Source organism: Bos javanicus, chromosome 5, assembly GCF_032452875.1.
Source record: "Bos javanicus breed banteng chromosome 5, ARS-OSU_banteng_1.0, whole genome shotgun sequence".
Classification (NCBI taxonomy): Eukaryota; Metazoa; Chordata; class Mammalia; order Artiodactyla; family Bovidae; genus Bos; species Bos javanicus.
Genome location: NC_083872.1, coordinates 106,013,530 through 106,040,217, shown reverse-complemented (window position 1 = coordinate 106,040,217; position 26,688 = coordinate 106,013,530). Strand labels below are relative to the sequence as shown.

General features: G+C 44.7%; 2 protein-coding genes across 6 annotated transcripts in view; both read left to right on the top strand.

Moving 5' to 3' along the window:
• Positions 1 to 82: 82 nt before the first annotated feature.
• RAD51AP1 (RAD51 associated protein 1) lies at positions 83 to 17,898 on the top strand. 4 transcript variants are annotated; one of them, XM_061418194.1, is made up of 11 exons: positions 170 to 259; positions 2,353 to 2,402; positions 4,181 to 4,322; positions 6,285 to 6,365; positions 6,828 to 6,931; positions 8,462 to 8,548; positions 9,262 to 9,411; positions 11,719 to 11,877; positions 13,891 to 14,025; positions 15,854 to 15,911; positions 16,725 to 17,898. In XM_061418194.1, exons 1-11 carry the CDS (start codon positions 243 to 245, stop codon positions 16,822 to 16,824), a joined length of 1,083 nt encoding a protein of 360 aa, XP_061274178.1. In that variant the 5' UTR covers positions 170 to 242; the 3' UTR covers positions 16,825 to 17,898. The 4 variants fall into 4 exon arrangements, with proteins under 4 accessions (XP_061274180.1, XP_061274179.1, XP_061274181.1 ...); XM_061418196.1 differs by lacking the exon at positions 6,285 to 6,365 and having other exon boundaries at positions 83 to 259; XM_061418195.1 differs by lacking the exon at positions 15,854 to 15,911 and having other exon boundaries at positions 83 to 259.
• A 658-nt stretch (positions 17,899 to 18,556) lies between these two features.
• Positions 18,557 to 26,688, top strand: part of DYRK4 (dual specificity tyrosine phosphorylation regulated kinase 4) — a 49,482-nt gene continuing 41,350 nt past the window's right edge. For both annotated transcript variants that reach the window (XM_061418187.1, XM_061418186.1), the window contains exon 1: positions 18,557 to 20,117. In XM_061418187.1, coding sequence (XP_061274171.1) covers positions 20,080 to 20,117 — 38 coding nt within the window. In that variant the 5' untranslated portion in view covers positions 18,557 to 20,079. The remainder of the gene's footprint in view (positions 20,118 to 26,688) is intronic.

Below are 26,688 nucleotides of genomic sequence, written 5' to 3'. Positions count from 1 at the left end.
TGAAGCGGCGAAACACAATCTCAGTTCGGGCGGACCGGATGCGGAAGGGCGGTGCTTGGGGAAGGCGTGAACTAACTGCGCATCGCAGAACGCATGCGCGGCAGTTGGAATGGCCGGCCAGGATTGGCGATCCGCGGGATAGGCGGAACGCTCTGGATTTGGTTTTGGGCGGGAATTGAAATTGCCGCGGCGGCTGCCTGCTAGAGCCTGAGAGCTGCAGGTTTCCAGCCTCGGAGGGGACCATGGTGCGGCCTGCGAGGTGAGTAGCTCATAGCATCCCGCGAGGGAAGGGAGGAAGGTCAGGAAGACGCTGTAGGCTGCGTTACCTGCACGGGATGAAAAGAAGGGCCCGAGGATCAGGTGGCGACAGTGGGATGGACAGGGAAACACTCCAGCCTCCAGCGAGAGCTCCCGCTCCTCGGAAGGGTCCTGTCAACCTAGCCGTTTCCTTCTCTTGGCGTCCTTGACATTTCCTGGCGTTTATTTTACCCACCCCGTTCAACTAAGACCCGATTACCCTTTGCATTGCTATGGTTTTTCCAGTAGTCATGTATGGATTTGAGAGTTGGGCTGTGAAGAAAGCTGAGCGCCGAAGAATTGATGCTTTTGAACTGTGGTGTTGGAGAAGACTCTTGAGAGTCCCTTGGACTGCAAGGAGATCCAACCAGTCCGTTGTGAAGGAGATCAGCCGTGGGATTTCTTTGCAAGGAATGATGCTAAAGCTGAAACTCCAGTACTTTGGCCACCTCATGCGAAGAGTTGACTCATTGGAAAAGACTCTGATGTTGGGAGGGATTGGGGGCAGGAGGAGAAGGGGACGACAGAGGATGAGATGGCTGGATGGCGTCACTGAGTCCATGGAAGTGAGTCTGAGTGAACTCCGGGAGTTGGTGATGGACAGGGAGGCCTGGCGTGCTGTGGTTTATGGGGTCACCAAGAGTCGGACACGACTGAGCGACTGAACTGAACTGAACTGCTACTTAGGTGTTAATTCACTTGTTCGTCACTATATTTGAGATAGAAAGTTTAGGTCTCTTCATTTTATCAGTTTAAACCTCTGGGCCTGAAAGTCAGTTTGCCTGAGTCATATGGCTAGTAAGTTACTAGGTAACAAGCAAATCTAAGCCAGCTGGCGCCATATCCTCTGTGTTTTCCACCAAGTGCTGTTGGAAATTCTTCCTCTACTTTACCTCAGTCGAGCACCATGGAGACCTAGGGTCAGCCATTCATTTAATAGAGTTTCGAATATACTTACTTCTGCCCTGGAAGTGTGTATTTACTAGGTATATATACATATATTTAGATGCTGGAGGTTGCATTCTAAGGGGCTGAAAATAAACATGGGAGTGTGAGAGAGTGAGAGGAAGGAAAGCCTTACTTTAATTTTAATTAAAAACTTTTTATTGAAGTGTAGTTCTCTATTATCTTGTGTCTCTGGTGTACAGCAAAGTGATTTAGTTTTATATGTATATATACACATACACGTGTATTCTTTTCCATTATGGTTTATTACAAGATATTGAATATAGTTCCCTGTGTTATATAAACTTTTTATCTATTTTGTATATAATAGTTTGTATGTGCTAATCCCAAACTCCTAATTTATCCCTCCGACCCCTTTTCCCTTTTGGTAACCCTGTTTGTTTTCCATGTCTCTGAGGCTGTTTCTCAGACTCACCATGTTTTAAATGCCTATTGCATAGTGAGCCATGGAGAAGGAAATGGCAACCCACTCCAATATTCTTGCCTGGAGAATCTTGTGGAGGGCGGAGCCTGGTGGGCTGCTGTCCATAGGGTCGCACAGAGTTGGACATGACTGAAGCGACTTAGCATGCATGCATGCATTGGAGAAGGAAATGGCAACCCACTCCAGCATTCTTGCCTGGAGAATCCCAGGGACAGAGGAGCCTGGTGGGCTGCCGTCTATGGGGTCGCCCAGAATTGGACACGACTGAAGCGCCTTAGCAGCAGCAGCACAGTGAGCATGAATTAATATTGGAAGAGATAAAAGAAAATGGCTTTCAGTATCAAGAAGTTTATAATTTAACATCAGAATTCACATATAAAACAAATACATACAATAGGAAATTCTAAATGCCCAATGGTAATTAAACAGTGTATAAACTTTGTGTTAATTATATTGATTATTCCTACTTTGTTCTCTGAATTAACTTTTTTCCTTATCAAGTATAACAATCTTCTATCTTTGCTGTAAAATGCAAATCATGTTTTTAATTTACATGTGCTTAAGGGAATCCAAACATTTTTATTTACTCAAGAGTATTAATGGCCTTAGAGATTGGAGGTGAGAAGTTGACATTTCTATAAATAAAATTTCTGTCTTGGTCACAGGCATAAGAAGCCAGTCAATTACTCCCAGTTTGAGGACTCTGATAGTGATGGTAAGTAGAGCATCTATTTCTTCATTAAAGGTTTGATAATTTATATCCTTAGTTTATAGGATATATTATGTATGGGGGCATGTGTGTGTGTGTGTGTGTGGCTAAAATATGGTTGTACCAATTGCATATGAGGAAGGTCTGGAGAAATAATTTTTTTAGCATTTAGAATAATTATGCTGATCACTACACTGACAAGAATTAATATTGGCATAAATCATAACCACACAGGGCCAGGAGAAATGATTTTTCAGGTCTAAACTACTCTAGATCCAGGTTCCCCCTGTCTTTCAGAGATGCAGATGTGTTACAGAATATATTGTAAAATCCCCATTAATGATAGAGTAAAGCAAGCCCCTGAAGGAATCTCAGCCTTAAGCTTTATCCTACTGTGTTACATATGTACTTGTCTTTGTTATTAAGAGAACTTTGGTCAAAAACTTTGAGAAACATGGTGTTAGGTTACATTGTACTTCAAAGTAAGTTTTTTGTTTCTTTCTTAGACCTCTGGAGTTTTCTGGGAGTCAAATGTTTAGTAATCCCTTGCTTTGAAGGAATCTGTTTTTGCTTGGAGCCCAGTCTTAATGTGCGTCTAAGACTTGGGACCGAAGAGTATAGAACATGACTTGGTAGCTTTTTATTCTTGTCATCAGTCTGTCGCAAAATAGGTATAAACTGCTGGCTGTATTCTGGAAACTGTGGTGTGGAGGTGGGGGACAAGTCACAGATTATTGTATTTCTATGTGGAGAAGCATAAAACACTTGTTAATAATGGGAAAGTCCATGATTCAGACTGTGTGTACCTCGAAGGTATACATACGTGTCATGTGTGCGTTTGAAAGTTAGAGCAGCAGTTTTATGTTGAGTGTCAACAGAAGAATCACCTCAGTTCTGAGGATGGTAAGACGAAAAACCCATGAAGACAGAATGGCCTGGAAAACAGCATCCCTTTGCCAAAAATCAAGTTACTGTGGTGGGATCGTAGGAGGGCTCTTAAGGTGATGATACCACTGTAAAGACCGCTACTGTAAAGTCCTAAGTAGGAGCTACTTTCTCTTCCTCCAGGTTCCGATGCTTCTTACTTTACTTAGCTTGGTTGTTGTTTTAGGAAAGGTAATGGGGATGAGATGGCTGGATGGCATCGCCAACTCGACGGACATGAGTTTGAGCAAGCTCTGGAAGTTGGTGATGCACAGGGAAGCCTGGTGTGCTGCAGTCCATGGGGTTGCAGAGTCAGACACGACTGAGCGACTGAACTGTACTGAATGGGCCTTTGAAAGAAAGTATTTGGCTGTGTTATGAAATTTCCATAAAAATAATTTTCTTCCACTTGTCAATATGATAAAATTATACATGGAATTTTATTGATTTTTCTAATGGTTTTGGAGGTTTTTAATTAATCGTTTTTTTCTTTGCCACTTATATACGCTAGCTTAGTGGCCCTTATAGTTTTTCAGGGAGTTAGTTTGTGACAGATGGATGTTTTTTTTTTTTTAAGTCACTAAAACAAAGTTGAAAAGCTCGAGTGAGAATAAAGACAGTATACCAACTGTCTTTTTTAGATTATGGAAAGCAAACAGTGCTTATCTTTAAAACTTGAACACACATAGTAATGATTCTCAACTACCAAGAAAGTAAGTTTACCTTATTTCTTCCTTGCTGCTGCTGCTGCTAAGTTGCTTCAGTCATGTCCAACTCTGTACGACCCCATGGACTGCAGCCTACCAGGCTCCTCCATGCAATTTCATATATTCTGTTATTTTTAATTCACGCATAAATAGATGATTTTGTTCCTGCAACCACACCGTTAAATAAGAAATCCAGAACAACACAAAAGGAGTTGAAACTAGAAAAACCAGAACCTAAGCTGAAGAATCTCCAGGAAAAAGACATCTCACTACAAGAGAAAACCCCTAAAAAAAGGTGAGAGGTAAGACATGCAGTGAATATATGACGTTAAATGTGTTAATCTAAAAGAGATAAATTCAAACTCTTGGTCTAAATTAGAACTTGAGCAGAATCATAGGTCTTATTTAATTCATGTAGGAGAACAGGAATGTACCACTAATCCCCTCTGGCTTTCTGAACTGCTTTAAGTTCATGAATGCATAAGGAAATAAGCATTTAAGTCATAATCTCCAAGTTTACAAGGTTTATCTTGCCCTTACAAGGAGACCTGGCACCTGGCTCTGAAGTCCTCAGGTCTTACAAGACTACCTTGTTTAAAGTTATGTCTGTAAGGATTATAAAATTCAAAGGCAGATTTCTCAATGAGATGATGGATGTTCCCTAAACTTGTCATCATTTCATGATGTATATGAGCCACATCATTGTGTCACACACCTGAAACTTACACAGTGCTGGATGTCCATTGTAGATAGCTCAGGAAAACCAGAAGGAAAAAAAAAGTGAAACCGTGTATTTCTCTACAGATAAAAAATATTTTCACTTTATCTTACTGAGTTTTGTCCAGCAGTGAGAAGGACCCGTAGTTTCAAACTAACCCTGGAGTTCCACTAGTTAGTACTTGGAGGCAGTGGGGGAGATGGAGGGGAGGAGTCTGAGAGGCCCCAGACTTGCAGTGTGGGGAGGAGGTGGCCGAGGAGGGATTCTGACAAGTGGAACATGGCATGTGTGATGCTTCACTGCTCCAGTAGCGTGAGGAAACTTCCTTAACAGAGAAACTTACCCCCACATCATTCTCTTCACGTTTGACTCTTTGTTTTTGAGCTTCTTGTACTATCTTTAAAATATAGTTTAAAAAACGACCAATGGATGGGAAAAAAGATTTGCAAATCATGTGATCCATTAGGGACTTGCATCTAGAATATTTAGAGAACTCTTACAACCCAACACTAAAAAGGATCATGACCCAATTTAGAAATGGGCCAAGGACTTGAATAGACATTTCTTTAAGGAATATATACAAATGGCCAATAAGTACATGAAAAGATGCTCACCATCCATAGCCATCAGGGAAATACAAATGAAAACCCCAGTGAGATCATATGCACACCCACAGGAATGGCTGGAAGCAGAAAGACAGATGGTAGCAGGTGTTAAGGAAGATGTGCAGAAATGGAAACCCTCATGCATTGCTGCAGGGAATATAAAATGGTGCACCCTCATTGGAAGACAGAGTAGCAGTGCCCCAAAATGTAGGGTTTATTATATGACCCAGCTAGGTATATGCCTGAGAGAAATAAAACTCTGCCCACACACAAACCTGTACATGGGTATTAACAGGAGCATTAATCATAATAGCCAGAAATAAAATGTAAGTAATCCAAATGCCTGTCGATTCGTGATTGGATAAATAAAATGCAGTATACCCACACAGTGGAACCTTATTCAGCAATGAAAATAAATGAAGTCCTGGTACCTGCCACAGCATGGATGAACCTTGAGGACATCATGGTGAGCCAAAGAAGCCAAGCACAAAAGGCCACATGTTACGTGATTCCATTAATATTAACACGGAAGGCCCGAAACAGACAAGTGCATGGAAACAGCACATAGATTAGTGCTTGCCAGATGTTGGGGCGGGAGAATGGGGGCTGACTGCTAGTGGGTAAGGGGTTTCTTTCTGGGATGATGAAAATGATCTGAAATTAATAGTGGTGGTAGCTTCACCGCTCTCTGAATATACTAAAAACTGCTGAATTGTAGGCTTCGAAGGCTGCATTTGACACTGCATGACTTATATCTCAATAAAACTTGTTATTTTTAAAAAGTACTAAATCCTTCAAGGTGCATCTCAACATCTCCTCCTTTACGTAACCTTTTCTGTCTGTCTTTTTGCATTCCCTTCTTAAACACCGGAGCACTCTTGACCACCTTGAACAGGAGCCATGATAATCTGTTTACATGGGATAATTATTCCAGGACTTTCTTTCCTACCTCCTCATTAACTGCAGACTCTGAGGGCACGTCTAGTATCCTGTCTAGTGCAGTGCCTCACGCAGAGTAAGTACTTACTGAGATACTTGTCAGAATCCAGATTACATGGCAGAGCAGATGTAAAAAAAAAAATATATGTATATATATATAGAGAGAGAGAGTAATTTCAGTTTAACGTAGGAGCTGTAATAGCTGCCTAAGGAGGTGTGGGTGAGGTCACAGAAGTGATGTTTGAGCCACATCTGCTCTCACTTGGGCGGGTGCTTCCCACCTGGACAGAGCTGGTGGTGAGGAAGAGATGTCACAGTGACGTGGACACCGTCACCACTGCCCGTGTCTGTTCTGTTCTGCTGGGTCCAACATGACACTTACATTTCAGGAGGTGGAACGTTAAAGTCCATTATGATAATGATCATTGTTTAAGAACATCTTCCTGAGGTTGGAAACTCTCAGCTAACCTCTCTCAAGGTTTGCTATTTAGTTGAGACTGATAGTTTAAAAGCTCATTATTATTTGTGTGTGTTTTAGGATGGGTTTGGACGATAAACTCTACAAGAGAGACCTAGAGGTCGCACTGGCTTTGTCAGTGAAGGAGGTTCCAGCTGTCACCATTGATGTGGAGCAGTCTCAAGGCAAGCCTAACTTTATCTTCTGTAATTATCTTTGAAACCTTCTTGAAAGTGAAAGTGAAGTCGCTCAGTCGTGTCTGACCAGGCTCCTCCGTCCATGGGATTCTCCAGGCAAGAGTACTGGAGTGGGTTGCCATTTCCTTCTCCAGGGGATCCTCCCAACCCAGGGATGGAACCCGGGTCTCCCACATTGGAGGCAGTTGCTTTAACCTCTGAGCACCAGGGAAGCCCCGAAACCTTCTTACCCCTTTTGTAATCATTTCTTTGGATGAGCTTGTACAGGGGGAAGGCTGTACTTTTAATACTTTGGACTGTAAAAGGAGCAGTCTGCAGAGGGTACTGTTGGATTAGTTGTTTATTCCATCATAAAACTCGTCCACACACAAATATCTCTGCCTAACACTCAGGGTCCACTTGAGGACATGGACCTTGATCCATGTAACCCTGGATCCAAAGTTCATCTTTGTACACAGTGAAAATGTAATTTCTTGGTCAGATAAATTGACCTTTGCATCCTAACGGCCCACTTCCTTTCCTCCAAATTGCAATTAGTTAAGCATCATCTAATGCTGGTAATCTTTATTATTCAGAAAGATAAAAGTACTAATTTGGTGAGCAAACTCAGTAGACTTGATAGGTTTATGACTGCTGACTTTTTCTGTGGACTTTTCTTTGATTTTTCTGGTAACTAGGAAGCAGATGGCAATATTGATATCCTGGAGAGGCAGAAATCATTATTCTTGGAAAAGACATTCATATTGCTAAAATGCTTTCTGAATTAAACTACTTTGGCCTAACTTCTTTTTTGTTGGAGGTTATTTTAAGCACATTCCCTTATTTAAGGGTAAAGATGTTTAAGTCAAAGTGCCTGCTGTTTGACAATAAGTGAGAGAGTGTTGATTAGAGGGGCCTTTATCAAAGAAACTTAAGAGAATTGTCTTACACCTAAAATTGGGAAAATGAAAATCTCTTTCCTATAAAAGATTGTGACGTATGTAACAGGATTTCCTTCTCCGAGAGTCATGTATTCCATAGCATTGGGAGCAATACTCTAGATCATTTTAAAGTTACAATAATGATTGAAGAGTTTCTACGTTAGTAAAAGCACGGCTCTGCCTACACAGGGATGATAGTTAACATTTATGAACTGTTTCCTTTGTGTGGGCACCACAATAAGCTATTTCCACATTCAGCCAACATCTCATTCCCCACAGGAACCTCGTTTAATCCCCACCCTCTTTCTGTGTCCACATTATGGATGAGGAAATTAAATCTTGTAAAGGATAAGCAGCCTCCCCTTGGTACGTAGCTGATTTAAGAGCCTGAATTTGAACTTAGGTCCCGTTAAAGTCTGTGTGATTTCCGAGCCAAAAGTCCTAATCTTAGGCTAGCTTCGCCAAGTCAAATCAGTGCGCTACTTTGAGTTTGGTTCATGTGTCTGTATCTAAATGCTATCAGATCTTAGCACTTCTCTTGGTTCTAGTCATTGGTTGATTAGGGTGCATCTGCATGTTCCTTCTTGCTGATATCCAGGCTTTGACAAACATGGCAAGAAGGAAACAGGAGCAACGAGTAAGTCTCCTCATGTCTCCAACTGCAGTGTAGCCGGTGATTATTTAGGTAAGTTTTTTATACTAATATTTACTTTTCCATCACCATTTTTCTAACTTTTACTTAAATTCTTGAACTAAAACTAGAACCAAGGTCTTTACATTTGTGAAGGTTCTCTTCACCTCTTCTCCTTCGTCTCTTTCTGTGTTCAGTCTTTCACTGCAGACCTGGTTCCTTCCCTGGGTAGGCTCACGGCTTCCCCTGACTTCTAGTTGACAGGAGTTGAACCCTGAAGAAAGGAGCTGCATCTTCCCAGCTCAGCTTGAACACTCTTGGGGAAAGACTGTCAATTTGGGTCTTAGACTTAGGCTTAACCCAGACTGCTGCAAGGAGACTGATGTATTGTATTGACCAGACTGGGCTCTGTGGTCTGTTACTAGAAGCACAGGAAAGATGAAGCTGGGCAGATTTTTTAATAAAAGCAGGTGTGATGGAAGTCTACTTTGCAGTTCGTCAGATGTTGTTTAGTCACTCAGATGTGTCCGACTCTTTGCAACCCCATGGACTGCAACCCACCAGACTCCTCTGTTCGTTGGATTCTCCAGGCTAGAATACCGGAGTGGGTAGCCATTCCCTTTTCCAGGGGATCTTCCTGACCCAGGGATCAAACCCAGGTCTCCTGCATTGGCACGTGGGTTCTTTACCACTGAGCCACGTGGAAAGCCCCTCTTTAGATGTTACTGGGCACAAAAACTGTCTTTTTTTTTTTTAATGTCCTGAAGATCTGGATAAGATCACTGAGGAGGATGAGTCTCAGGACACTCCACGGAGAAGGAAGGCTGCATCCCAAGCCGTGGTCCAGCAGAGGAAGATTCTCTTGGAAAACGGTTATGACGACGGAGCCAACGACTCTGAGCCAGACTTTGCAACTGGTAGGTTATGTCCTCACTCAAGCTCCACCCTATGGAGAGTCAGTCAGAAGTTCCCGGAGACTCCTGCTGTACGCAGACCACTGCTGAGCGTTGACTGTGCAAATTTGAGGAATACAGGACAGTTAAATTCAGCTGTGCCTTTGGTGGAAAAGCTTTATCCGGAGGTGAACTTTAAGCTGTGCCTTGAAAAATGAGTAGCATTTAAGGGTGAAATAGCACTTCTGACTGATGGAAAGGCATAGATCACAGAACAGGGAAGTACATACACAAGAGCTCAGTGACACTAGAGATTTCTCAAAGAAGTAAAAATGGAACTGCCTTACGATCCAGCAGTTCCATTCCTAGGTATTTCTCTGAAGAAAATAGGAACAGTGACGAGAAAAGCTACATGCCTGCTGTGTTCACTGCAGCATTATTTACAATAGCCACGACACGGAAGCAACCTAAGGGCCTGTCAGTAGATGAAGGGATAAAGAAGATGTGGTACATATATATGTTTGATGTATGTATATTGGGGTTGTTCGTCCACATTTATCCAGCAGATATTTGGGTTTCTATTTTGGGTGCTGTATTCTTGACATGAGAGCTTACCTTTTAGGGCGGGGACATGGACAGAAAACCAAGATCTGAGGTGTCAAGTGTTGATGGTTTTATGTACTTAAGAGTTCATAGATTCCGAGAAGCATCTCTTGTTTTCTTGCTTCACTTGCAGTCCAAAAAGACTGTCTCTTTTCCAGTTCTTTGAGAGCTGGTTTGGTTTTTCTCTGCTGCATTGTTGCAATTCCCCCCAAACTCCCTGGGTGGCTATGCTTCCCATCAAACGCTGTGTGGTCCAGCCCCAAGAACTCCCAGCCTCTCGGGGCAGCTCGTTGTGGGGAGGTGGTTACCACCGTCCAGCCTGTGCTGTAGCTGCACAGCCTAAGCTTCAGGCACAGTCTCCCTCCTCCCAGCCTTCTGATTCCTCCTGAGTCCCCCACCCCAAGAGTGCGCAAGTCCACACTGTCCTGTGGGTCTAGAACCCCCTTCGGATCCCCATCCAAGCCTGCTTTACCTACCATGGAAGGACACCTGTGTTCCCTGTCTTGCTTGGTGTACTTCAAGGAGCAGTATAGCCAGTTTATTTTCTTCTGCTCTAAGCTGAGAATGGCTCCCTCTCCTATCCCCTCAGAGCTGATGGTTTATTATACTTGAATGTGCTGCTGGAATCATCTCAGACAGCCTGCATTATCTGGAGCAGGGTCCCTTCGTTAAGTGACATTTCAGAATTTCCCACTGCATCGGCTCACCCTAGATGAGAGAAAGTGCCTTTTGTGACCTTCGTTAGGGAAAGAAAAGTGAAAAGGAGAGAATCAAGGCTTCTCCTAAGGACATATAAAGCTCTCCGAAATCCATAACCCAGTGTCTGGGTTTTCAGATTCCCAAGGAGGAGATGCTAATGCTTGGGATTCCGGATGTTCCGTCGCTGCCCCTCCAGTTTATGTACATAGAGTCCTAGCCTGTCCTACAGTCTGTCCCCTCAAGCCAAAAGAGAATACGTGAAATACCATAGCTGTTGAGTTTACAGGAAGCTGTGCCTCCTGGACTCTGTGTTCTGAAATTCTAGAGAGGCTTCTCTACCACCTGCCCTTCCCAAATCCAGATCCTCTTGGGATTCCAGAAATAATTACTTGATTTTGCCAGGTGCTATTTATATTAATAGCAGCCTTCATGCAATCTGCTGGCCTTATATAGTAAATTCTGTATAACCCGGTAACTGTTATGTGAATACTTGGGTTGATCATCTGTTTTTAAAACTGTGTTAGTGTGGGAAGAATGACAGATAAGGACATCACAGTTTGAGATCATAATGACATAGTTGATTTAGGCAGAGGCCATCAGCGAGAGGCTGATGAGCACCTTTACGATGGGGATTCAAGCCAGGCATCCGCTGACCCCACCGGGAGCCGGGCGGCCACATGTTCTGTGCTCTCAGACTCGAGTGACACCATAGGCAGAGCAGAGCATCACCTAGGAAGCGTGTTCATTACCTGCATTAACTCAGTCTGCACAAGAGCCCTGTGGTGGAGGCAGTAGGGTCCTCCCCATCTTATACATGGGAATCTGAGGCACAGTGATGTCAGGGGCCTGTCTGAGGTCAAGGACACGTAAGTGAGGGGCCCGGATGCACGCCCAGGCACTGTGCCTTGTTCGGCCCCTGGAGATGGCACGACACAGTGGGGACAGGGATGTGTGTGCAGAAGGTGACACTGGAGCCCCGGAAGCCCTGCGTCTTCCAGCAGAGGTGAGCAGAGGTGTGATCTGTTTCAGGTGAAGACTCTGAGGATGACTCTGATTTTAGTGGGAGTGAAGATGATGAAAGCTTCACTGTGAGAAAAAGTAAAGTTAAAGAAACCAAACGGAAAGAATTGAAGGCGAAACCTCCAGCTGAAAAGAAAGAGAAGCCTAAACCCAAGCCTGGTGCTAGGGGTAAGCCAGTCCCTCACACGACACTTTACGCCGGAGACGGGTCTGCTTTCCTTAAAGTGCTTCCCACCTCTGCCCTTAGTCCCCCTAACCTGTGGGATGTTCCTTTCTTGTCACAACCCAGGGAGGATGGCAGGCTGGGCTGGGGTGGCAGAAGGCCGAGGGGGCCCTGAGCAGCTCCTGTCCCCTGCATTTCATAGCCACAAAACTGAGGCTCTCAGAGGTCAAACCACATGTTGGATTCTCACGGCTAAGCGATGGCTGGAGCTAGCCCCCAGCTTTGTCCATGCAGAGCCTGGATCTGTCCATTAGACACATTTTCTCCAAGCAATTGAACGGGGAGGTGGCGTATCTCATTTGCTGCTCTTGCACATGACCGGTCTTGGAGGGGAGAACCCTTCTGTCTGTGTTTAGGGCCCTTTGGTTTCTTCAGAACATATTCAGTTAGAAGAAACCAGTTTTACAAGACAACTTCTGAAACTAGTGACAACCTGAATGTGGAATGGTTTCTTGTGTGCAAGAAGTTGGGATGTTTGTGAGTTCATAATACATTAATAGATTATTGTAAAATATAACTTCCTTAAACCTGATTTGTTTTTCTTACTGATAGAGTTTTTATATCTTAGTTGTTTAATATATTTATAGTATTTGAAACTATCGTTCAGACCCCATTGCTAAGGATGGCCTTAGTCTCACCTCCCCTTGAACAGATCAGTGCTGAGTACTGGTGCCGAGTACTACTGAGAAATGAGAACTAAGTACTGATAGAGTCCCATAATTTTTCCCTTGGTAGAGAAAATTTTAAGAGCTATGGCATCCAATACAGTAGCCACCAGCCAAAGTAGTTCCGTCACATTTAAGATCATTAAAATTAGGTACAGTTTGAAAGTCAGTTTCTTGGCTTTGCTGCCACATTTCAAGCGCCCGCCTGACTGTGGCTTGTGGCTCCTGATGTGTTGGACAGCACGAAATACAGGACAATCCCCATCATGGCAGAGAAGCCTGAGGGGCAGTGCTGACCTCGGGAGTGTGGATGGTACTGGGAAGAGGAGTGCATGGTGAAGGTGTTCACATCAGGCACTCAAGATGCTGCTGAGGCGTCCTGAAGCAAGCGTTATCTGAAAGAGACAGTGTCTCCTACTTCTTCTCCCTCCATTTCTCCCTCCACCAAAAACAAACCCAAACCCACTCCCATTCTGTGTTCCTTCTCAGATGGTGTGTCCATGGTGAGAGTTTGCGAGCCCTGATTATTCTTGTGTCTCCAGCACCCTCCTTGCTAATGACTGAAAGCCCTCCACTCTGTTTTCCCCACTCTGTCCCGCTTCGTTCATTCCTGATTCGTTCCGGATCCCCTCTCACCCGGGCCACCATGGAGCCACTTAGGTGCTCTGCTTTTACACCGCCCTTGGTGAGATGCTTCTAAGCGTGCCAATCCATACGGCTTGTAGGTTCCCCCAGGCCCACCTCTAGGTTCTGTCCTCTCTCCACACTGCAGTGTAATTATCTCTTTACTTTTCTGCCGTTTCTGCTAGAGTCTAGTGAGGGGACCATAAATTCCCTCAGAAGAGGATACTCTGAGACCCTGGAGCCTGATACATTCAATATCTCATGACACATTGTGATGGGACACTGTTGTGTGAGTTACAAGTGTGGACTCTGGACTCAGACGTGGTTTCCACTTCTGGCTCAGACACTTACTAGCTCTCAGACTACAGGGTGATTGTCAAATCTGTCTGTTTCCTTACCTGACAGTGGGGAGAGTCATTTCTGTATTGGAGCTGCCCTCAGGGTTAAAGGTAGTGTTAAAGGATACACTTAACATACTTCCTAGCATAGAAGTGCTCAGAAAGAATGGCTGTTCCTAGGCCCTCTATAAATGTTGATTAATGAAAGTTTTCTGGATTTATGATTCTGCTTTAATTTTTATAAGCTGATGGAACTGTATAATCTTCACACATGCATGCTAGACTTCAGTCTTGCACTGTGACCCCTGTTTTATGTATATTTTCAAACAAGTGACTTCAGTAGACTGCAGTCCAGCTGCCGTCAAGTCAGAATCTCGGTCCTCACCAAGAAAGGAGGCCAGTAGGACGCCTTCACAGATACGCAGTCCTGCAGCAGAAAGCAAGAGACCTAAGTGGGTCCCACCAGGTATGTATAGGGTGTTTATTTACTGCTCAAGGGCAGGGACTTTGAAAATTGCCACAGGTAGGTATTTTTTTCTTGTAAATGTTACGAATGAGTGCTTCCTCATATTATTACTTGAGGATAATAATATGTAATTATTACATATTATTACTTCCTCAAAGCTAAAGGTTTTTAATTGCTGCATTTATTCATCACTTGTTATTCCCTTATATTTGAGCGTCCAAGTTGTTTATTATTTCTTCATGGTGATAAATAAGGTTGCAATTAGCACAGACACCCTTACTTTAGAAATCTGGGCACATCCCTGGCTATTTCCTGGGATAAATTCCTAGTAGTAGAATTACAGTGAAAGAGTACCAGCATTTCAGATTCCTGACATATGAATGAATGTTTGTTGACAGATCTCTTTGGTCAAGACATGCTGACCCCTCCAGTGGGACAGAAACCTTGGGAATTCCAGCATTTAGCAAACTCGACCTTCAGTGGTTACATGCTTGGCTTCTCTTTGTTTTCTTTTGCTCCATAGCCCAGTCTCATGATCCTTCATGCTTCTTGACATTCCTAAAACCTAGTCCAGGTTCTGCTCGTGTCATACCCAGACTGGTGGTGACTTCCTGCCAGTCCCTCTCCACTTCCCCTCGTCCCGCCCAGGAGTCCTCTGCAGTGGAACAGATGCTTTCTTTGTTCCGTCAGCACCCTGGGTGTGCACTTCTGTCCAGCTTCCTCCCCCTGGGATGGTTTTCTTCACATGTCTGCTCTCCTTTACCGAGTCATTCCAAGTCTCCTGGGGTTTCCTATCCTTCTCCATGATGTCCTTTGGCTGGTCCACAGTGATCACTCCTCTAAGGATGACCGACTAGTCACAGATGGATGCAGGCCTGAGACTCCGTGGTTGCTTCATTTCTCTGTGGCCTCATTTCATCATCTGAAGTGGCAGGCACTGTATAATCTTTAAAGTCTTCTGGTTTCAAAATTATAAGATTTTAGGGAGGACTTAAAAAGTTTTTGGAGAAGGAAAGGAGAAAGGTTATTTACTGAAATAATGATGCTGTTTCAGTTCAAGGGTATCTCTTAGTCTATTTCTTCTGAGAATAATTAGTGATTCCTCAACAGAAGAAATTTTAAAGAATTGATATAATGAGTTACAGAAGTTTGAAGGCAGCATAAGCCAAAAGATAAGAAATAATGGAGTGATGGCTAAAGAGTCATCGTCATAAAACACAGAGTGCTTGCAGACTCATCATGTGGAAGGTGGGGCAGGTCAGGTGCTGGCGGCAAGGGACCGGGGCCGGGGAGCGGGCTTGAGTGAGCGGGTGTCGTGCCTTCTGTAAGGAAGCCACGCTGCTCTGCTCCCCTTGCTGTTCACACGCAGGGCAATGGGCCATGCATTTCCATGTCTTGAGCTTTTCAAGAGAAGCCAGAAACCCACATTTTAGTGAGAAATCTCCTAGTTCATAAAAGTGAACTTAAAAGTCGACCAATCAATATATATGAGAGCAGGATTTGACTCTCAGGTGGCCAGCTGGTCTCCTGTCACAAAGTTGAGAAGACCAGCGAGGCTCCAGTGGGAAAATGAGCCAAGGACATAAATGTACTGCTGCCCCCAGGAAGTACCACCAGAAACAAATATGAAAAAAGCGGCAGTCTCAGTGGCAATTAAGGAAGCATTAAACAATAAAATACAATTTTATACCTCTCAAGCTAGAAAATAATAAAACTCAACCAGGGCATCTGGGTTGTGGGGTAGCAGGTGTAATTATTATAAATTTGTAATCCTTTTATAGGACAGCTTAACAGGAACCATAAAAATAAACCTGTCTTTTCTTTTCAGACCTACTTTTGGGAATTTACTCTTACAAAGAATTCAAAAGAAGAAAAAGTAATAAGTGGTCAGTTTTTTTTATAACCATTTATAGAAAAGTGGTGAAAAACTAGAAACAACCCAAAAGTTTGTTGTAGGAATTTTGTCAATATATGACGCATACATGCAATTAAGAACGATAAATCAGATGGCTAGAATCATGGAAATGTTTATAAAACCTTTGTATGAAAAAATTATACACAGTTATACTTGTTATGGTTATACTCCATATCAACTGCAAACGTATATGTGGATAAATTCTGAAATTTAGTACTCGATGGAAATAATCGCTCCATTAGTGTGGTAGCCTAAATGAAATGTGTAAATAAAGAAAAATGGTACTTGTCAAAGTTATTTACTGTTTGAAAAATAGACTCTTTAAGGAGTATTTGTAAAAGTTACAGAATTTTTAAAAATGTGTTAGATTTGCTGCTACTTTAGAAATTCTAATTACCTTTTTTTTAATGCCTTCACAATCAGTGTTGTTTGCTCCCAACTTTCCTATTTAGCTTTCACATTTAAAGCTGCAGTGTCATTGCACTGGCCTCTGGGGATGTTTGCTATCCGACCTACTTTCTGCTCTGTAGTACTTCCCACTCTTTTGCTCTAACTTGGTAGAACCTACATAGCAGGAGAAGGAAATGGCGACCCGCTCCAGTACTCTTGCCTGGAAAATCCCGTGGGAGGAGCCTGGTGGGCTACAGTCCATGGGGTCATAAAGAGTCCGACACGGCTGAGCAACTTTGCTTGCTTACTTCTGCTGGCCTCTCCTGTTTCATAGACTGATCTTTGTGAAGAGATGTCTGACATGCTCAGCATCAGGTGATGTGCTTTCTTGCAGCCATGTCCAGAAGCAGCAGCCGCAGCCCCCTGGCAGGAGTGGCCGTGAAGTCTCCGAGTCAGAGCCTCCGCCTCGGCCTGTCCCGCTTAGCACGGGTTAAACCTCTGCATCCAAATGCCACCAGTAGCTGCGTGTAGCCACAGGAAGATGTTTGATTAAGAAGCTCTCACTCGTATAAGCGGGTTTAGATTTGAGGAGGGAAATGTAATATAAAGGAATCCTTTAACGTCATATAAATTACCTCTACCTGTTTTGTGACTGTTCTCTGCAAAGCTGCCCAAGACTTCAGCAAGAGTTTTATGTGGATTCTCTTGGAATGTCCTTTCCTTCTGAAGAGCATATTCTCCTCCCTCAGTGTATGTAAGCAGTCACTGTGATCACCTTGCTGTCAGCATGACATGGAAGAGGTCCACGTTACACGCTGCTCATTGCCAGTAACAGGATGCTGCTTCCTGCCTTTGTCAAGTTGATGGCCCCTGAACTTCGTGTGCAGAGTTTATCTCGCAAGAGGAAGATTCCCGCTTCTCCCAGGGACGTTTCTGCACTGACAACCTCACTGTCAGTTTTATTGCCATGATGTTTCATATTTTAGCCAAATGTTTTTATGATGAGAATTCAGAATTATTTTCCACATTGAAACAGTTGATGTACTATAGTGTATGTCTCCTACCTAGAAGTATTAATAGATGGTTATAGCAAGTAAAATTTCATGACATTTCATGAAGCCTTCATTGTCAAAACCTTTGATATGCACTTTCCCTTGATACCATTGCATCCGTCTGTCTCTAACTGTCTGCATTTCATGATAAAATAAGTGCTCTGCAGAAAAAAAAAAGTTATCCGTTTTGTTGTAAATAGAAAGAGGAAGAGCTGTTTCTTAAAGTCATCACTGTACGTGAAGCCCATGTTTAACAGGTGGCTGTCAAGTTGTCATCCCTATTGTATTAGCATAGCTCTTCAGGAAGCTTAGATATGAGTTCGCTGTGAATAAAAGTAGTAATAGATGTTTTCTATTTACAGTGAAAATTTCAGCCAGCTCCTGATCACTTTTTAATAAAAATTCTCTGAATTTTAACCATTAAAAATGTATATAATACTTAATTCTTGGTTTATGAAATATGTTAATGTGAAAATAAGTAATTCAGACTTATGATTAAAGTGAGCATTTGCCTACTGCTGCTTTGTATATTTTTTCTTGTCTGGTATATAGTTTATACTGTGGTGCATCCCCAACCCACTCCCCCCTCCCTGGCTGGAAGCATGCTTTCCAGGAACACGGGGTGGAGGGACTCTGCAGTTTAACAATGAACATTAAGAGCTATACTGTGCTAGTACTGATGTCATTGATTAATCACCTGGGCCAGCGTGATGAACCTGTTATCTCTGTGGTGTTAGCCCACCTATTGAAAATCACCTTAAAGTGTGCCCAAACTGGCTTTGCAGGAAACACTCATGGCCGTTCTGGTGTCAAACCCAGAGTACATTTTCTCACTGTCTCACAGCCCCTGCTCATCGGGCCCTGTTTGACATGCTTTATTTCCTGGTACTTTTGGTACTTTTCTCCCCGCCTACTCTTCACTGCTTTGTGGCTTGCTAACGTTCGGTGTTGGAGAAGGCAATGGCACCCCACTCCAGTACTCTTGCCTGGAAAATCCCATGGACGGAGGAGCCTGGTAGGCTGCAGTCCATGGGGTCGCTAGGAGTCAGACACGACTGAGCTATTTCACTTTGACTTTTCACTTTCATGCATTCGAGGAGGAAATGGCAACCCACTCCAGTGTTCTTGCCTGGAAAATCCCAGGGACGGGGAGCCTGGTGGGCTGCCATCTATGGGGTCGCACAGAGTCGAACACGACTGAAGCAACTTAGCAGCAGCAGCGGCAGCAACGTTCGGTGTCACCCACACCCACTGCTCTCACCACCCTATCATACTCCATGTGAGTCCATTCGTTCCCCCTGCTCCTTTTTTCTTTCAAAACATGAGTTAACTTCAAGTTCCTGTGGTCACCTAGGTGACTGCTGCCTGCCAGTCAGGCTCTTCAGCCCAGAACTTGCTCTTGATGCAGCTATGTTGCCTGACCCCTTGATCATACGTCATCACTGAATCGGTGACATCCCCGCAACCCAAGTGTCTTCCCTCTGTAGTTCCTATTAGGAAACAGCATCATCATCAGTCAGCTGAGGGACCTGGGGCACTTGTGCCCTTCACATCCCATACAGTCAGCAAGCTCTAGTCCATTTCCTGCTCTCTGTCCAGGTGCCGCCCTTTCTCTGACACTCCCATCACTTACTACTTCTAAGGGGCATCCCTGCCTTGATGAGCAAGCTACTCTGTCCTCCCTTCAACCCATTAGAGCCAGAGGGGATTTCCTAAAACAAAGCCTGAGCAGAACACCCCTCTGCTTAAAATCTGCACACTCCTCAGCCTGTTTAGTTCACAAGCTACTTAAGAGTCAGGCTGGCCCCTTGTCCCCTCCTCCAGCCTTGTCCCCTGCTAGCCATGTGCACCTTTGACCCTTGCCACACCACACTGGGTGCTGGCACCTGTGGCTCTGGGTTTTCAGATTATTCTATTTGCCTTTTTTCCGTTGCTAATGCCTTCTTGTGCTAGAAGACCCATACCCAACTCAGCTGTTTCAAAAAGCTTTATTTGAATGTCCGTTTCTTCCACGGACCACCTTGTATTTCTCCAGGTAACTGCTGTCATTCAGCTATTTAGTTTTCCTGCTTTTAAAAGCTGGTGCAGAGTAAGCGCATAGAAGAATGTTCCTCTGATGAATAAATCCTACCCGGAACCTTTACTATGTGCTTCTGATAACCCCAGGGCTTCCCTGGTGGCTCAGAGGTAAAGCCTCTGCCTGCAATGCGGGAGACCCAGGTTTGATCCCTGGGTCAGGAAGATACCCTGGAGAAGGAAATGGCAACCCACTCCAGTACTCTTGCCTGGAAAATTCTGTGGGCTATAATCCATGGGTCGCAAAGAGCTGGACACGACTGAGCGACTTCACTTTCACTTTCTGATAACCCCACACTTTTGTGAAGGGGGAGACAGTGAGGGGTCGCTTCATGAGCCTGTTGCATCAAGTCGAATCTCTCTAACCTCAGAATGTCCTTCAATTCTTGTCCCAAAGTTGAAAGAACGGAGGCAAGAGAACAGGAGCAGGAGGAAAAGAGCTGTCTCTCCCGGCTGAGGTGAAAGGTTGTTTGGGACCGGCCCAGAGCCCCAGCCTTTCAGCTCAGGAGTCACAAAAAGGGCGGAAACAGTTTCTATAGCGACGGGAGCAGGGTGTGGCCCTCCACCAGCGTCCGCGGTTACGGGTCCCAGCCGGCAGCGCCCGCAGTCTGCGCAGGCCCGATGCAGCTCCTCCCGCCTCCCACCCACACCGGCACCAAGTAAGGGGCGGGGGTACACGTCGGGGCCATGGGGGTGGAAGCTGGGGCGCGCGCAAGTAACAGGATGCGGGAAAAGAGAAGGGCTGCGGGTCGGAGGAGAAAAAGGCAGGTGTGAATGCGGGGAGGAGGCAAGTACTATTTCAGATTTCGCTCCGAGCCCAGCTGCATCCTCAGAACCCAACATCAGTGTATTTAGGACTCGTTTTATTTTCAGATCATAATATCAAAGTATGGCCCCATTATCACCTTGATGACAAAGTACTCAAATGATAGGCATGTCTCTAAGAAGCATGGATCATCATTGCTGAATACAGTACCTATACATAACCCTTCTCTGACATGTATCCCCCCCCCTTTTTTTTTCTTACTTTTTATTTTATATTGGGGGCTTCCCTGATAGTTCAACTGGTAAAGAATCCGCCTGCAATGCAAGAGACCCCAGTTCGATTACTGGGGCTGGGAAGATCCCCTGGAGAAGGGGTAGGCTACCCACTCCAGTATTCCTGGGCTTCCCTGGTGGCTCAGTTGGTGAAGAATCCACCTGCAGTGTGGGAGACCTGGGTATGGCCAGTTAACAATGCTATGGTAGTTCCAGGTGAACAGGGAAGGGACCCAGCCATACATACACATGTAGCCATTCTCCCCCAACTCCCCTCCCATCCAGGCTGCCACATAACATTGAGCAGAGTTCCATGTGCTATACAGTAGATCCTTGTTGGTTATCCATTTTAAATTTAGCCATGTGTACCTCTGACATGTATTTCTTAAGCTAAAAACCTTAAACGTGCCCTATTTTAATTGCTTCCTTATAGAGTTACTAACTTTTGTATAATGCTCTTTGAAAGTCTCACTAACTGCTCTTAAAAGTTTTGGGTGTGAGGAGAGTAGAATTTTTATTCCCATTTTCTTATTAAGAAAAGCTAAGTGACTTGCCCAAGGCCTCCTGATTATCAACTGCTTTCTTCTGACTGGAGCGTCTCCCCTTGGCCAGGTGTGTAGATTTATCAATCTGTACCCCCACAGCCTTAAGCAATATGTTATACTTTTCCATTAAGATAATGTTGCATCACTGGCTTGGACTGAGTGCAGGATGGGGAGAGGTGGGTTTTAGAGAACTCATAAGACCTACTGGACATGCTTCCAGCCCTGACCCCAACACCTTGGGGCCCAGAGCTTTCTTCTCCCTTTCTTTTCTTTTTTAAAAAAATTTCATTGGCGTATAGTTGCTTTACAATGTTGTATTACTTTCTGCTGTGCAGCAAAGTGAGTCAGCTACATGTATACATATATTCCCTCTTCCCTGGATTTCCTTCCAATTTAGGTCACTACAGAGCACTGAGTAGGTCCTTGTGCTATACAGTAGGTTCTCATTAGTTATCTATCAGTATCTATAGTGTATACGTGTCAATCCCAACCTTCCAGTTCATCCCACCCTTCTATTCTCCCTTGGTATCCATATGTTTGTTCTCTACATCTGTATCTCTATTTCTGCTTTGCACTTAGGTTCATCTGTACCATTTTTCTCAATTCCACATATATGTTAGTATACAATACTTGTTTTTCTCTTTCTGACTTACTTCACTGTGTGACAGTCTCTAGGTCCACTCATGTTTCTGCAGATGGCATTCCTTTTCATGGCCGAGTAATATTCCACCCTCTATATGTGCCACGTCTTCTTTATCTGTCCATCTGTTGGTGGACATTTAGGTTGGTTCCATGTCTTGGCTATTGTAAATAGCACTGCAGTGAGCGAACATTGGGACATCTATCTTGGAATTATGGTTTTCAATAGGCAAATGCCCAGGAGTGGGATTGCTGGATCATATGGTAGTTCTGTTCTTATTTTTTTAAGGAACCTCCACACTGTTCTCCATAGTGGCTACATCAACTTACATTCCCCCCAAGAGTGTAGGAGGGTTCCCTTTTATTCACACCCTTTCCAGCCTTTATTGTTTGTAGATTTTTGATGATGGCCATTCTGACCAGGGTGAGGTGATATCTCATTTTAGTTTTGATTTGCATTTCTCTAATAATTAGCAGTGTTGAGCATTTTTTCATGTGTCTCTTGGCCATCTATATATCTTATTTTGGAAAAAATGTCTATTTAGGTCTTCCACTCATTTTTGACTGGGTGCTTTGTTTATTTGATATTGAGCTGTGTGAGCTGTTCCCTTTCTTGTCTTCACCACACATCTCATCTGACTTGGTCGTAAAGAGTGGGTCCATGACCCCACAGCTCATGTCCAGGGATCTCTGGCTGATAACCACCTCTTCTGAGCAGCCCACATGCCTGCCGTCCATTCCAAGCCACACTGTCCTATTAGGGGACACCTGCCACTCGGGGGTGATTCCCAGGCTTAGCAAAGTTTTTTCTTAGAAGGAGATGAACAGTGCAAAATTTGGGATTTTTTTTTAAGTCTGCAGTTAACTTGTGCTATTGGAAATGTTCCATCAGCCAATTCAGGGCTTAAGTAACCTACGGCCCCTCTGACCTGTTTTGGATGACTGATGATCAATAGTATTATTAACTCAGGTTTCACTATTCAGGCTTAAATGGAGACTTGGCGAAAGTGTGAGGCTATTTAAACAGGAAGTTCAGACTACAAAAGAACAGTGGAAGTGTCCTCAGTCACCGGTCTTGCTTGAGGGATTTAATTGTCTACATGTAGGTACGTAAAATCTAGGCGTTCTAAGGAATTCTCCAAACATGGACTCTGCCAAGTTGGTTCTGAGACTTAAGTCTGTTAGTTCCCTTCTCTGTTTGGACCTTATCAAAGAGAATGATGATAAATGTGAAGGGATTCTGGTATGCCAGCCACTTTCCAAGTGCTATTGTTGTCAGCACCTGAACTGTAACGCACACTTCTCAGCGTGTGGAGAACCAGTGCTGACCACAGACCCAGCATGAATGTGCTGTAACAGCTGGAAAAACCAATACTGGTTTTGTCTGCTTTAATTGAACATCAGTGACCATGTTGATACATGGCAGAAACCAGCACAGTATTGTAAAATGATTATCCCCCAATTAAAAAGAAAAATGAAAAAATCAGTGACCAGGTAAGGGATGCAAAATTCTGGCTGCCTAACAGAGTGTTGATTAGAAGAGAATATTAATTCCAGCAAGCTGTAGGCTTTTTAAGGGAGGTCATTGTTAGTCCAGGCTTTCTCCATCCTGCCTGGATACTCTATCAAATGAGGAGGGATTTGATACAAAAGCACAGAGGCCTGAAGATGAGCAGGTGCTGGGAAAGCAAAAAGCCACTGTTTTGAATATTTAAGAGCTCTTGAGTAGAAGAGGGGGTGTGCTCTTTGTAGCTCTGCAGAGGAGAACAGATGTCAGCAGAGAAGAATAGGTGTCAGCAGAGGAGAACAGGTGTCAGCAGAGAACAGGTGTCAGCAGGGAACAGGTGGCAGTGGAGGAGAACAGATGTCAGTGGAGGAGAACAGGTGCCAGCAGAGGAAAACAGGTATCAGTGGAGGAGAACAAGTGTCAGTGGAGGAGAACAGATGTCAGTGGAGGAGAACAGGTTTCAGCGGGGGAGAACAGGTGTCAGCAGGGAATAGGTATCAATGGAAGAGAACAGATGTCAGCAGAGAACAGATGTCAGTGGAGGAGAACAGGTGTCAGCAGAGAACAGATGTCAGTGGAAGAGAACAGGTATCAGTGGAGGAGACCAAGTATCAGTGGAGGAGAACAGGTGTCAGCAGAGAACAGGTGTCAGCAGAGAACAGGTGTCAGCAGAGGAGAACAGGTGTCAGCAGAGAACAGGTGTCAGCAGAGGAGAACAGGTGTCAGCAGAGAACAGGTGGCAGTGGAGGAGAACAGATACCAGCGGAGGAGAACAGGTATTAGCAGAGAAGAACAGATATCAGTGGAGGAGAACAGGTGTCAGCAGAGGAGAACAGATATCAGTGGAAGAGAAGAGGTGTCAGCAGAGGAGAACAGATATCAGTGGAAGAGAAGAGGTGTCAGCAGAGGAGAACAGATATCAGTGGAGGAGAACAGGTGTCAGTGGAGGAGAACAGGTGTCAGCAGAGAACAGGTGTCAGCAGAGAACAGGTGTCAGCGGAGGAGAACAGGTGTCAGCAGAGAACAGGTGTCAGCAGAGAACAGGTGTCAGTGGAGGAGAACAGGTGTCAACAGAGAACACGTTTCAGTGGAGGAGAACAGGTGTCAACAGAGAACAGGTGTCAGTGGAGGAGAACAGGTGTCAGCAGAGGAGAACAGGTGTCAGCAGAGAACAGATGTCAGTGGAGGAGAGCAGATGTCAGCAGAGAGCAGGTGTCAGCAGATACCAGGTATCAGTGGAGGAGAACAGGTGTCAGCAGAGAATAGGTGTCAGCAGAAGAGAACAGGTATCAGTCGAGAACAGATATCAGCAGAGAACAGGTGTCAGCAGAGAACAGGTGTCAGCGGAGGAGAACAGGTGTCAGCAGAGAACAGGTGTCAGCAGAGGAGAACAGGTATCAGCAGAGGAGAACAGGTGTCAGTGGAGAACAGGTATCAGCAGAGGAGAACAGGTGTCATTGGAGGGGAACTGTGTCAGCAGAGAACAGATGTCAGTGGAGGAGAACAGGTATCAGCAGAGGGGAACAGGTGTCAGCAGAGAATATGTGTCAGCAGAGGAGAAAAGGTGTCATCCAGAGAACAGGTGTCAGCAGAGGAGAACAGGTGTCAGCAGAGAACAGGTGTCAGTGGAGGAGAACAGGTGTCAGCAGAGAACAGGTGGCAGCAGAGAACAGGTGGCAGCAGAGAACAGGTGGCAGTGGAGGAAAACAGATATCAGCGGAGGAGAACAGGTATTAGCAGAGAAGAACAGATATCAGTGGAAGAGAAGAGGTGTCAGCAGAGGAGAACAGATATCAGTGGAGGAGAACAGGTGTCAGTGGAGGAGAACAGGTGTCAGCAGAGAACAGGTGTCAGCAGAGAACAGGTGTCAGTGGAGGAGAACAGGTGTCAGCAGAGAACAGGTGTCAGCAGAGAACAGGTGTCAGTGGAGGAGAACAGGTGTCAGCAGAGAACAGGTGGCAGTGGAGGAAAACAGATATCAGCGGAGGAGAACAGGTATTAGCAGAGAAGAACAGATATCAGTGGAAGAGAAGAGGTGTCAGCAGAGGAGAACAGATATCAGTGGAGGAGAACAGGTGTCAGTGGAGGAGAACAGATGTCAGCAGAGAACAGGTGTCAGCAGAGAACAGGTGTCAGTGGAGAACAGGTGTCAGCAGAGAACAGTGTAAGCAGAGAACAGGTGTCAGTGGAGGAGAACAGGTGTCAGCAGAGAACAGGTGTCAGCAGAGAATAGGTGCCAGCAGAAGAGAACAGGTATCAGTCAAGAACAGATATCAGCAGAGAACAGATGTCAGCAGAGAACAGGTGTCAGTGGAGGAGAGCAGGTGTCAGCAGAGAACAGGTGTCAGCAGATACCAGGTATCAGTGGAGGAGAACAGGTGTCAGCAGAGAATAGGTGCCAGCAGAAGAGAACAGGTATCGGTCGAGAACAGATATCAGCAGAGAACAGATGTCAGCAGAGAACAGGTGTCAGCGGAGGAGAACAGGTGTCAGCAGAGAACAGGTGTCAGCAGAGGAGAACAGGTATCAGCAGAGGAGAACAGGTGTCAGTGGAGAACAGGTGTCAGCAGAGGAGAACAGGTGTCAGTGGAGGGGAACTGTGTCAGCAGAGAACAGATGTCAGTGGAGGAGAACAGGTATCAGCAGAGGGGAACAGGTGTCAGCAGAGAATATGTGTCAGCGGAGGAGAAAAGGTGTCATCCAGAGAACAGGTGTCAGAGAAGAACAGGTGTCAGAAGAGAACAGGTGTCAGCAGAGGGGAACAGCTGTCAGCAGAGAACAGGTGTCAGCGGAGGACAACAGGTGTCAGCAGAGGAGAACAGCTGTCAGCAATGAACAGATATCTGCAGAGGAGAACAGGTGTCAGTGGAGGATGCTGTTCAAGATCATTTTCTCCAATCGACATTGATGGAAGTCCAACCATGTGAAGGTTAACAGCTGGATGTGAAATGGGTTGCCTGGGAAAACAGTGAGTTCTGTTCCAGAAATATTCAAGCAGAGATGAGTGGTTACTTGGAATCCTCTTGAGAAGGTTATTCACACCAGCGGTGGGATGAGGGGGAGAAAATAGTTTCTAAAAATTCTTCCAGCTCTTAAGCATCTGTGAATCTGTGGACCATGGAAAGTATCAGGGAGAATTGCATAGAAGCTGAGGAGTTCTCTTTGGCAGAAAAAGTGTGTTAAATACACCATCTCCTGTTTACAGAACTATAAAGGGAGTCCCTGCAAGTTGTATCTTGCCACAATCTCTGCCCTGAATGTGGTCCCTGGGCATAAGGATCTACTGCAGTAGAAATCCTGAAGTTACAACAGATGAATCTCAAAAGATGTATTTCCTTTCTGGGCTTTGAAGTTCGGTCTAGATAGATAATGACTTCCCTGGTGGCTCAGTGGTAAACACCCTGCCTGCTAATGCAGGAGACACGGGTTTGATCCCTGGGTCAGGAAGATCCCCTGGAGAAGGGAATGGCAACCCACTCTAGTATTCTTGCCTGGGAAATT